The sequence below is a fragment of the Pelodiscus sinensis genome, chromosome 10 (assembly GCF_049634645.1).
Source record: "Pelodiscus sinensis isolate JC-2024 chromosome 10, ASM4963464v1, whole genome shotgun sequence".
NCBI classification, from domain to species: domain Eukaryota; kingdom Metazoa; phylum Chordata; order Testudines; family Trionychidae; genus Pelodiscus; species Pelodiscus sinensis.
Window position 1 is genome coordinate 53,744,387 of NC_134720.1, and position 12,701 is coordinate 53,757,087.

The 12,701-nt window shown below is 61.3% G+C and overlaps 1 protein-coding gene across 2 annotated transcripts in view; it reads right to left on the reverse strand.

Annotated features, from left to right (window-relative positions):
• Positions 1 to 3,469: 3,469 nt before the first annotated feature.
• FGF12 (fibroblast growth factor 12) overlaps positions 3,470 to 12,701 on the reverse strand; it is a 244,174-nt gene continuing 234,942 nt past the window's right edge. For both annotated transcript variants that reach the window (XM_075938276.1, XM_075938275.1), the window contains one exon: positions 3,470 to 3,992. In XM_075938276.1, coding sequence (XP_075794391.1) covers positions 3,874 to 3,992 — 119 coding nt within the window. In that variant the 3' untranslated portion in view covers positions 3,470 to 3,873. The remainder of the gene's footprint in view (positions 3,993 to 12,701) is intronic.

Sequence of the window (12,701 nt, forward strand, 5' to 3'; positions counted from 1 at the left end):
GGCCCTCAGGCTCCAAAGACACCCCCATGGCCCTCAGGGTCCAGAGACACCCCCATAGCCCTCAGGGTCCAGAGACACCCCCATGGCCCTCAGGGTCCAGAGACACCCCCATAGCCCTCAGGGTCCAGAGACACCCCCATGGCCCTCAGGGTCCAAAGACACCCGCATGGCCCTCAGGGTCCAGAGACACCCCCATAGCCCTCAGGGTCCAGAGACACCCCCATGGCCCTCAGGGTCCAGAGACACCCCCATAGCCCTCAGGGTCCAGAGACACCCCCATGGCCCTCAGGGTCCAAAGACACCCGCATGGCCCTCAGGCTCCAGAGACACCCCCATGGCCCTCAGGGTCCAAAGACACCCGCATGGCCCTCAGGCTCCAGAGACACCCCCATGGCCCTCAGGGTCCAAAGACACCCGCATGGCCCTCAGGCTCCAGAGTCACCCCCATGGCCCTCAGGGTCCAAAGACACCCCCATGGCCCTCAGGCTCCAGAGACACCCCCATGGCCCTCAGGCTCCAAAGACACCCCCATAGCCCTCAGGGTCCAGAGACACCCCCATGGCCCTCAGGCTCCAAAGACACCCCCATGGCCCTCAGACTCCAGAGACACCCCCATGGCCCTCAGGGTCCAAAGACACCCCCATGGCCCTCAGGCTCCAGAGACACTCCCTCACACACAACTGGGGAGCTCAGACGCTCCTCTAGACCAACCATCGTTCTGTGAGGTGATGGCGCCTGTTCCCTCTAATCTTTTCCATCCGTGTGCGGCTTCTTGCCAGCCATGCGGAATACATTGTGCTGTGCACCACGGCGTGTGCCAGCGTGCACCACCAGCAGACACACAACCCTGCCTGGGGGCACTTTGCTAGTCAACCGGGCAGCATGTGAATCTCTCCTGAGTGGCCGCACACGCGCACAGGATCCAGGGCCCACGGGCCAAGGGGAACCTTGCAATGTTTTGTCAGCGGCTGGGAATGGGCGCCGGGAGGGATCACATGAGGATTTTGTTCTATTTGTGTCCTCTGGGGCACCTGGCGCTGGCCGCTGTCGGGGGCAGGACGCTGGGCGGGATGGGCCTTTGCTCTGACCCCGTGTGGCCGTTGTGATGTGCTCCGTTTGAACTTGGCTGGGCATCCGAAAGCGCGGTGAGTAGGTGGTGCCATTGTGAGTCTGTGCACATCTCCCATGTGACATGGGGATCACTAAGGGGGTCAGTTGTGAGCTCGTCAACACCTCCTGCTTCGGCGCCCCCCCCCCCCCCCCGGGGCGTGTCCGCCTGTCGCTGCCATGGCTGCAGCCAGGGCGTGGCGCAGACCCAACCAGAAGACATGTAACCAAACAGGCCGGCACTTCCGAGGGGGATGATGCTGGGATACGCAGAGATGCAGGGTGGATCGTGTTCGTTCAGCGCTGTCTTTACTGGTACATTCTGCGGAGCCCTGTTCATTGGGACCCGCAGCGAAAGGGGCAGTAACACCAGGCCCACGTGACCCCTGCCAAGAGACAGCAGCACAGCCACTGGGCAGCTGCGCGCCGAGGGGGAAACTGAGGCACAGAGGGTCAGCAACTTGCCCAGGTCACACAGCAGAGTAGCAAACTGAGCCCGAACCTGTGTCCTGGTCCTGGGACCTAGCCAGGAGGTGGCAGTGGGTGAGTGGGAGGGCGTTGGGGGTGCCAGCGAAGCCCCTCCCCACCAGGCCATGGGGTCATTCTTGCCTGGTCCCATGACCAGCCCTGTAGCCCAATGGTTAGCGCCAGTCCCTGTGGCCTGATGCAGCAAGCAGGGGACTGGAGCCTGGATCTCCTGCCTCTGAGGCGACTGCGCGAACCAGCAGGCGAGGGACGTGGTTCCGCCCGCCCTCAGCTGCCTAATGCCCAGAGCAGGCTCCTGCCTGTCCCACGCACCCAGCTGGCGTGAGACGGGCTTGGCAGGCCGGTAACGCTGAGCCCAGGGCAGAGGCTAAGGCCTGGGAGGGAAAAACTCAGGCATCTCCTCGGCAGTTCCAGCTGGTGAGCTTAGGGGCACCTGGCCAGGACTCTGGGGTGGAGGGACCTTTGCTCTGACCATCTGGCTGCTCTTATAATGTAGGCAATTACCTTCCCAAAGTGCCCAGGTTGGGGGGGGGGGGGGGGTTGGCTCCACAGGGGCGGAGTCTGGGGCAGAAGGGGGTGGAGCCGGAGGGGCAGGACTGGCGTTTGCCTGCCTTACCTGGGCCGTCACCGGCCGCCCATGCCAGGGCCCCGTTCTGCTACCGTATGGGAAATAATGGGGCCCTGCGTCCGTGGGTCGCCAAGCGTCTGTGACGAGTGCCTAGGGCACTACTCGGGGTATCCCAGGCGCCAGCGGGCACCCCGCGGCTTGCGAATGGGGCTCACTGCTGGGCGGCTTCCCCTGCTCAGCCCCCATGTACACTCCCTGCCCCCTGGGACTCATGTATGCCTGCACCCCCCTCCATGTGTGCCTCCCTTGGACTCAGCCCCCTCCTTGTATGCCCCCGCCCCTTGGACTCAGCCCCCCCCCCATGTACACCTCCCATCCCCCTTGGGCTCAGCCCCCCTATATACGCCTCCTTGGACTCAGCCTCCCCCATGTACACCTCCCATCCCCCCTTGGGCTCAGCCCCCCCATGTACACCTCCCATCCCCCTTGGGCTCAGCCCCCCTATATACGCCACCTTGGACTCAGCCCCCCCCCATGTACACCTCCCACACCCCCCTTGGGACTCAGACCCCCCCCCATACACCACCCCTTGGGCTCAGCCCCCCCCATTTATGCCTCCCCCTGCCCCCTTGGACTCAGCCCCCTTCCATGTATGCCTCCCGCCCACCCTTGGACTCAGCCTCCCTCATGTATGCCCCCTTGGACTCAGCCCCCTCCATGTATGCCTCCCCCGCCCCCTTGGACTCAGCCCCCCCCGGCCCATACATCACCCGGCCCACCATTGGACTCAGCCCCCTCCCTCATGTATCGCCCCTCCCCCCTTGGACTCAGCTCTTCTGCCTTTCCGCCCACCAGCAGGTATTTCAGGAGCTTTAGTTCCCCTCGGTTACTAACCCCCCAGTGCAATGTGAATAAACTAACCCCCCCTCGGCCCAATGCCAGCGTCGCGATTCCCCCTTGCGGGCCCTGAGAGCCTGTGTCAGTAACTCCTCTGGGCACTAGCCGTGGGGAACACAAATGTTTGGGGCGGAGGAGGGCAGAAAACGCTCCATGGCCAAATACCAGTAGCAAGCACAATGCCAGGTGCACAGCGGCTTGTCCATCGCCTGTGCCCGTCTGCCCCTAACTCAGCCGGGCCGTCCCGACAACCCGTCCCTTCCTCTTCTGCACTGCGGGAACCCCAGCCGGCTGCCGGGCAACCGGACGGGCCCGCCGCGGGCGTGGGCCTGAGGGCAGACAGGAACCCCAAAGCACGGAGAAGTCCGTTTTTACAACCCGGCTTGATTTCAGCACATTGTGAGCGAAGTTCAATTCTCCAAAAGCTTTTTTATTTTTATTTTTAAAGGTAACATCTTTATTATTATTATTTCTTATATATATCAGTTAATAATGATTGATTAGCACTATGCAGAGAAGAGATGTTTCCCCTTTGGATCACAGAGCAAACAGTTTGCTTGGACAATGTGAATGGAGTCCTGATTTAAAACATTGTTTCTTCGTTTGCTTGTTGCGGTTTTGAAAACGTAGCGACAGGCGGGAGCGGGGAGTGGATTTCCTCGTCCCACGCCACGAGAGATGGGCGAGTTCGGAATCCTACCGCTGCCGGCGGGTCCTGCCCTGCTCCGTGCACTGTCGCGGGGAGGTGGCGCCGGGTGGGTGGGCGGGTGAGCAGGAGGGGAGGAACTGGAAGCGGGGCGAGGGGTGTGGGCCGGCTATGTGGAGTCCTGGTTAACAACTTTGCCTCCGTTCATGGTGGGTGTCCCTGAACTTTTTCTGGAGCGGCCTTGCTTCTCCCCGATTTCATGCAGCGATGGCTCTCTGTACATGCACACTGCAACAGAAAAGGGACGATCAGCGCCCACGCGAGCCCAGCCACGGCGGTCTGTCACGATGCGCATGACGATTCCCACCCCTCGCCTCCTCCCTCCCCCGCCACACACCGCAAGGCCTCCGCACCCCCGGGAGACATCCCTTAGGAGCCAGGGTCCTCTGCCCGGGCGGCTCTCACACCCGCTCCTAGAGGCCCACAGACAAGCGGAGGATTTCCCAGCTGCGGCTCTGGGGGCCGGGGTACGCTGCCCCCGCCTCTCAGCCAACCAGCACCGGGCAGGGCGCGGTCTCTTCCCAGCCGCGGAGGAGCGCCCTGCTGCACCGGGGGGGCGTGTGGAGCCCGGCGCAGCAGCCTCAGAGCAGCTGCGACCCGGGCAGCAGCGCTCAGCCTGCAGCAGCGCAGGGCTAGGTGAGGGGGGCGGGGCAGGCTCCGGGGGTGGGGTGGGGCTCGTTCTGGGGGGCTCTGGAGGTGAGGGGCTCTAAGAGGTGGGGGCTCTAAGAGGCGGGGGGCTGGCACTGGGGGGGGGCCTGGGGACAAGGCTAATACTGGGAAGCTCTAAGGGATGTGGGGCTCTAAGAGGCGGGGGCCTGGCACTGGGGGGCCCTGGGGGCAAGGCTAATACTGGGAAGCTCTAAGGGGTGGGGGCTCTAAGAGGGGGGGGCTGGCACTGGGGGGGGCCCTGGGGGCAAGGCTAATACTGGGAAGCGCTAAGGGGTGGGGGCTCTAAGAGGCGGGGGGCTGGCACTGGGGGGGGGCCCTGGGGGCAAGGCTAATACTGGGAAGCTCTAAGGGATGTGGGGCTCTAAGAGGCGGGGGGCTGACACTGGGGGGGCTGGGGGCAAGGCTAATACTGGGAAGCGCTAAGGGGTGGGGGCTCTAAGAGGCGGGGGGCTGGCACTGGGGGGGCTGGGGACAAGGCTGATACTGGGAAGCTCTAAGGGATGTGGGGCTCTAAGAGGCGGGGGGCTGGCACTGGGGGGGCCTGGGGACAAGGCTAATACTGGGAAGCTCTAAGGGGTGGGGGCTCTAAGAGGCGGGGGGCTGACCAGGCTGCTGACCAGGCTGCCCCCAGAAGCAGGTTCCCAGCCCACGGGCGTGCAGAGCTAGTGCTGGGGGCAGGGGCGGTGCACGGAGTCTTGTGCTCCCCCCACCTAGGAGCCAGGCCACTTCCGGGGCGCAGCACAATCTGCGGTGCCAGGACAGGCAGGGAGCTGCCTTAGCCCCCCCACTGCTCACCCGATCCCCTGCAGCCACGAGCCCCAGCGCCCGACACCCCACCCCCCAGTGCTGGGGCGCCCGGCGTCTGGAATCCGCTGGGCTAGATTCCATGGTTTCATGACCTACCCATGCAAAATGCACGTCCCGCGTCCGGCCCGGCTAGTAGCGGAGCAAGGGGTTAGCCCCTCCCCCGACAAGCAACGGGACCCCCACGTCCAACGGGGAGCCGGGCCCGCCTCAGAGGACGCCCGCCTCCGGCCCTGGACACTGCGGTGCTCACGGGAACCCGCTCTGCCCTTCCAGCCGGAGCGCAGCAATTCACGGGGTGGCTCTGCTCTTTGACTCCCTGCTGCCCAGACTGGGCCAAGCCCTCGGGCCGCTGGGAAGCCACGGAGGGCGGAGAATCGATTCCTTCCCTTCTGGGGCTGCCGTGCAGCACTGCCTTCCCGGTGCCCCGGGAGCCGCCCGGCGGGGACAGAGCGGGGCTGGGTGTGGCCCTTCCCCGCCTGTGGCAGAGGGCAGAAGGGCAGGCCGTTAAGAAGGGGAGTAGCTGGGTTCCAGGTGTCCAGTTTTTGTCCGGACAGTCTGGGAATTGCATCTTCTGTCCGGTAAAAAACCCAGAAACTCCCGGACGTGTAAAACATCTTTCCCCTGATTCTTTTGGGTCAACAAGTTTGGTCCTTTTTTTTTTTTTTTTCTCAACCAATTTTTTGTGGAGGTATCTGGCCACCCGCGTCCTATTAATCCTCTTGCCGGGCAGTGGGAGAGCCCGTCCCTCTCAGACACCGCACCAGCCCGCTCTGCCAGGGGGCCGCCAATGCGCAGCCTTGCTCTGCTCCAGCCCCGAGAAAGGCCCAAGGAAATGCTGAGCAAGGGTCTCCACAGCCCGCCCCGCCCGGCCCGCCTTCCGCAATCCAGCTGCACGCCGGGCACTGCCCTCCCAGCCAGCCAGGGAACGGTGTGGCGAGGCCCAGGATGAGAACGAGAGAGGGGGGCGTGAGAACCCCGCGTCCCACATGCGGGGCACACTGACTCCTGCCAGCCTTCCCCCTTTCCCCGTGCACAGCAGACATGCAGGCCGGCTCTCCCGCCAGCAGCGCTTCCGTGCACCATGGCCCACGACTCCATTGCAACGTGGCCGACGCAAGGAAAACCCTCCGCTTGCAGAGCAGTGAGTTCGGGCCTTGTGTGTGTGGCCTGGCCCTGGTCCGGGAATATCTCCCGCCACTTAGGGCCAGGCTGAAAGGGCGCTAGGACACACAGGTCGAGTCCCGCCCGGCGCCACCGGCCAGGGAGCAGCCAAACGTCGCTACTAGACCCGCCACCGCCTTGCAAACACGAACCAGGAAAAATCACGTTTCTGGCCACCCGGCACCTTCCGTGCGAGGCAGCTCGAGGCACGTTAAACTCCCACCGTCGCTCGGCCTCGAGCGCGCCGCTTGGCGGAGGGGGCCGCCCTGCGCGAAGATCCCGAAAGGCCAGTCCAGGTGGGAGAAAGCAAAGTGCAGAGGATACGGAACGTACCCACGTTTGCCCCTGAGTCTGGGCCGGAGCTAGGAATCAACTCCAGCGATGAGGTCCTCCCAGCCAGGAGCCTGGTCGTGGTGGGATCGATCCAACCTCTAATCACCCGATAGCCCCCCGTGGCACCGCTTCTCCTTTGGCGGGCACATGGCCTGGGGCCTTGCCTCTGCTCAAAGCCCCCGCTCAGCGATCCCGTAGCCTGGCTGGCTTAGCCTGAGAGCCCGGGTCAGTGAGTCACTCAGGCAGGCTGTCCAGAGCGCAAACCGGTTCAGCCTGGTCAAACGTGAGACACACCGACTGCTCTCTTTGCACCCCCCCCCCCAAGCGTGTCCCGTGCTGCCACGAGCGCCTCGTGCACACAAGCAAACGGCACGGGCTGAGTGTGTGTTTGTGAAAACAACTGCCACGGGTGGAGGGAGAGTGACCAAACGGCGTTCTGCTCACGCACGGCAAGTTGTGCAACACGTGAAAAGGCAATTCCATCCGTGCACCCCTGGTGAGAATACGACACGGCCCTCGCTCCTGCCTGGAGCAAAAGGACTTGCAGTTGCCCTCTTCCCACAGCAGCATTCAGGCTGGGAATGCCAAAGGAACAGAGAGGAGATGCGCAGCTACCACCCGCTGGCGCCGGGGCACGTCGCTCCCGCGCGGAACCCAACCGTTGCCTCGGCATGAAACCCAGCCTGTAAGCTTCGCACGGGCACGGCCTGCATCCTGGGCTGGGGCACGCGGCACGAGGAGACTGGCTAGCTAGTGATTATTCCACAGCCTGGAGACACCCCAACGTGCCTGACACCTCCTGAATCGGTCCAGTGTGACTTCCAGACCAGTTATGTCTTCTCCTCAGTTCTTCCTCCTCTTTATTACTAGCGGGAGATTTGCGAAAATACGAGGAACGTCTGACTGAGTCCCAGAGCCTCTGCGGTGGCCAAGGAGAGCACAGTGCATTCAACTTGGGGAACTCCTTGCCAGAGGATGTTGTGAATCCCCATTCACAAACCCCGGGGTGCCTGCTGGGCTTGCACGGTGGTGTCCGAGAGATTACAGGTATTGCCTTAGACGATAGCTACAGACTCTCAGAGGACCACGGGATGCAGGGCTGTATTAGTTTTCAGACAGTAGCAAGATAGGCCCCTGGCACGGGCGGCGGGTGAAGGCCCAACTGGGGAAGGCAACTCCCAGCTCCGCCCCTTCCACCTGAGTCCAGCCCCTTCTGCCTGAAACCCCGCCCCTACCGCAACCTCCTCCCATAGAGCCAAGCCCCACCCAACTGGATCCTTCCTGATCAGGCCGAGGGCTGCGGCTCTCACGGCCCCGGGGGCCAAGGGAGCGTGGGTAGTTCTGGGAAGGCAATTGCCTTGACTATTGCCAGACGGGGTCAGAGCAAAGGTCCCTCCAGCCCAGTGTCCTGTCTGCCCACAGTGGCCAGGGACAGGTGCCCTGGAGGGAGGGACCACAACAGAGTCTCGGGGCACCCTTCCTGCCCAGCCTGGCTATAGCCATCGATGGACCCAGCCTCCATGGATCTATCTAGCTCTTTCCTGAACCCTGTTAAAGTCCTGGCCTTCACCGCATCCCGTGTAGCCCTGGACAGAGCGCACTTGGAACGGCTTTGCAAGGCTGCCCGGGTCCCCGCGGTGATTCCACGTATGCTGGCTCTGTCCGCAAGTTCCCGTCTTAACGGCTTCTTGACAACCGGAACGTAAAATCCCAGAAGACGTCTGCAGAGGTGGGGGTCAACTCCCAGACTGGCACCGTGCCAGGCATGAGCTAAGGCTCCCGCGACCCCGACAGGTGACGCGGCTTGAAAGCGCTGAGCAGGGTCACCGCGGCTTCACGCTGCCGCTGCACGGAAGAGTCCCGTTGAACGCAGGCGTTCGCAGGAGGGTTTTGCATTTCTGTATGTTGCCTGTTCGCGCTGGCGCCAGAGGCCTGCGGAACCCAGAAGCAGCAGCGTTACTGGCGGGAGTAAAAGAAGCCGCTTCCCTTATCCATAGCTCTAGCAGCGGGGAGGCTGCTTTTGGTGCTGTTTACACGGAGCTGCCGCATAATTTTGCTGCTCCCCACTGAACTGCTGCCACTTCTCATCTCATCCCAGTCAGTGGTGGGCGGCCTGATTTCTGGTTTTGTTGTTTGTGACGCCTCTCTTCTCCAGCAGGCAAAAATCCTCCTCAACTGCCAAAACTTTCCAGCGCTAACTCTCAGCCCCCTCATATGTCGTCTCCCAGTGGCCTTCGTGGGAGGCCACATTTCCAAATGAAGAGGAAGGCAGTTTCAGTGCCTGCGGCATGAGCTTTGGTCTTTTGACGTCAATGCCCAGCTCTGCCACCGACCTCCCGTGTGACCTTGGAGGTGTCTCTTAATAGCTATGACTCAGTTCCCACTCTGCAGAACAGGGACAACAGCACTGCCCTGCTGTAGGGGCCTTGTAAGGGAGCAGACAGCGGGGCTAGAAAGAGTCACAGGGCATGCCGGTCTAAGAGGCAAAGGCAGAATCGCAGAGTAGAAGCAGCAAGCGGGGACAGTCTCCTGCAGTAGCCTTCGGAGAAGGAAGGTGAGGTTTGGGAGAAGGCAAAGAGAACAGCCTTGGCCTTGTCTCCTGCTGTCCTGGCAGAAACAGGGATGGTACCTCCATGGGAGGGGCCGTGCCCACCTCCAGGCCGGAGGTAAGTTTGGGTGAGCAAGACTGGGAGGAGTCTGGCTTAAGGAGCGATGCAGAAGAAACAGAGGAGCAGCACCTTGCAGAGCTACCCCGGCCACCAGGGGGTGCTCAGACGCTGCTGGCCACCCAACCACAGTCTTGCACAAAGGACGGGGGCGTTTGTGTTAGCTGAGCTTCAAAAATGCAGGATGAGAGGTACATCGTAACCCTCGCTCGATCGGTCCCTTCTTTCCATCCTCCTGCCCCTAGAGGGCCCCTCAAGGTCTTCCACCTGGCTGGGAAGTTCCCGCAAAATATTGGGTGCCTGTCCCTGACGTTCATGGGTGGGGGTCCCATGGCTGCGCAGCGCTTTCATCGTGCCTTGTATTTCACCTTAACTCTGCCCACGCAGCCTGGTGGGCGGGGCAGAGCCGAGACACGTGGAACGGAGCAAACGTCACTCGTAGGCCTGCTGTGAGCCTCGCTTAGCCAGGCTGACCCGCGCCTTGGCTTGGGCAGCAGCCAGGTCTCGTGCAGCAGCTGGTGGTGGGAAGGAGTGGAGGACCGTGGCTCGCACGGTCAGTCTGGATCACCGCGACGATGGACGCGCGCATGGGCGGGCAGATGTGGGTGAGGGAGAGGGACTCCCGGGCGGTGCTGGGGGGTTGGAAATCCAAGCACAGCAGCTGCGTGTACTGTAAGGAGAGCGTCCTGCCTCCCGGCTCTGCGGGACCAGTCTCACCGTGACCTCCTGCCGCCAGGCACCGCCGTGGCCACACGCTCACACCCAACTGCACTGCACTGGCAGGGCCCAGATACTCAGGCCTGCCTGGAAAGGCCGATATCAGAGCAAGGCCAGGCAGAAAGGTTCCTTCCAAACCAGTCTTTGACACTTCGGCTGAGCGCGTTCTGTCCAGCAAAGACCCGCTCCTCATCTCTCCAGGGCGTCTCCGTCTGGTGCCGCCTGCGTCTCCGATTGTCTCCTGACGAATTAACTCTGCTGGGTGTGAGCCAAGGAAGGTGGTGGTGCATACTGGTTAGATCGGGGTGAGCAATAAAAAAAAACGCAGCCCACAGGGATAGGCCCTGCTGGGCCACCGTCTCTATAATTGCCTGCGCCTCTGCAGGTATCGAACGATCACAGCTGTGGTTGGTCGCGAATTGCCGTTCGCAGCCAATGCGCGCGGCAGGAAGCATCACACGCCGGGACGCCTCTTGCGTTGGCCGGAATTTGCCCAACCCCGAGTTAGATGATCATGCTACAGTATCTCAGGGTCTGTCTACACTGCTGCCCTAGTTCGAACTAGGGTGGCTAATGTAGGCATTCGAACTTGCAAATGAAGCCCGGGATTTAAATATCCCGGGCTTCATTTGCATGTTCCCGGGCGCCACCATTTTTAAATGCCCCATAGTTCGAACTACCTGCCCGCAGCTACACGTGGCACGGAAGAGGTAGTTGGAATTAAAGCTCCTAATTCGAACTACCATTAAACCTCCTTGCAGGTAGTTCAAACTACGGGGCATTTAAAAATGGCGGCACCCAGGTACATGCAAATGAAGCCTGGGCTTAGATCATAAGAACATAAGAACGGCCGTACTGGGTCAGACCAAAGGTCCATCTAGCCCAGTATCCTGTCTGCTGACAGCGGCCAACGCCAGGTGCCCCAGAGAGGGTGGACTGAGGACAATGATCAAGTGATTTGTCTCCTGCCATCCCTCTCCACCCTCTGACAAACAGAGGCCAAGGACACCATTTTATCCCCTGGCTAATAGCCTTTTATGGACCTAACCTCCATGAAATTATCTAGCTTCTCTTTAAACTCTCTTATAGTCCTAGCCTTCACAGCCTCCTCTGGCAAGGAGTTCCACAGGTTGACTACATGCTGTGTGAAGAAGAACTTTCTTTTATTAGTTTTAAACCTGCTACCCATTCATTTCATTTGGTGTCCTCTAATTCTTCTATTATGGGAACTAATAAATAACTTTTCTTTATCGGCCCTCTCCACACCACTCATGATTTTATAGACCTCTATCGTATCCCCCCATCTCCTCTTTTCTAAACTGAAAAGTCCCAGTCGCTTTAACCTCTCCTCATACTTCATTTGCAAGTTCGAATGCCACCATTAGCCACCCTCGTTTGAACTAGGGTGGCAGTGTAGACAGACCCTCAGAGAGAGAGCCGCCTGAGTCTGTAACTTTCAAAGCAACGAGCCGTCTTGTGGCACCGGAGGGACTCACCAAAATATACAGATGAGCTCATGAGCTTTCCCAGGCACACCCCACTTCTCCCGCTCAGCCGCAGAGGTGGGTTTTGCCCACGAACGCTCATTTGACTATAAAGCTATCTAAGGCGCCACAGGGGGCCTGCTGCTTTTCCCGTTCCAGTGTGTCGGGGTTGGTTAGTTACATTGCTGGAGAATGTCTGGGTAGGGTTGGCCTGAAAAACTTGCTGCGAGATATATTGGGGACAAACAGGACGTGGGGGGGAGGGAAGGGGGGAAAGGAAAGGCAACTGGAGTCCTCCTTGCGGGAGGCCAATCCGAATACACATCGAAACGCTGGCCTCTCCGGACTGCGGGCCTGCTGTGCTCTGCTCGCGTGAGAAGCGGGGGCGCGCGAGGGTGAGGGACTGGCCCTCTCACAAGCCTCAAGCCAAATCCCTCACTGGAAGGGAGCCCCCCAAGCCAGAGGCCACACGGAGGCGGCAGCACCCACATATCGGTCACAAAGACGAGCCCAGCCGCCGTGGGAGAAACCTCTCCACTCCCAGACGGGTCCCCGGCCCGGCGAGCAGGAGACAGGCACAGACGCGGTGGGGGTGTTACATTGGGATCAATCAGCCAATCGAGTAGTCGATGGAATTTCGCTCGCTGCGCCTGCTGCATCTCTGCCTTACTAGGTTTAAATGGCAGAGCGGCAGCACCACCAAGCCTCTGCCTCCCCTGTCCCCCCCACCTCTGCCCCACGGAGATGGTCCTGGGGGGAGCTGGCTTTTAAATTGGCTTCCCGCAGCACCGGCTCCTGTTCACTCCCCCTCCCCCCAGCTTGCTGCCTCTGATACAGAGGCAGCAAGGGGGAGGAAGAATGCCAATAGCCTAGGCTTATCGGGTAGTCGACTGTTCGGCTCCTCTTTTCCATCCCTAGAGAGCAGTGGGGAGACGGTCAGAGGAGGCCGGGGGGGCACTCCGAGCCGTTGGAGGGAGGGGAGGCCCAGATGCTGCAGGTTTCCTGCTACTAATGACTCTGAGGAGGCAGCCGCGGGGGGGAGAGGTTTGCGGCAGGGGAGTTCACCCGTGGGCTGGAATTCATCGGCCTCAGCCACCAGC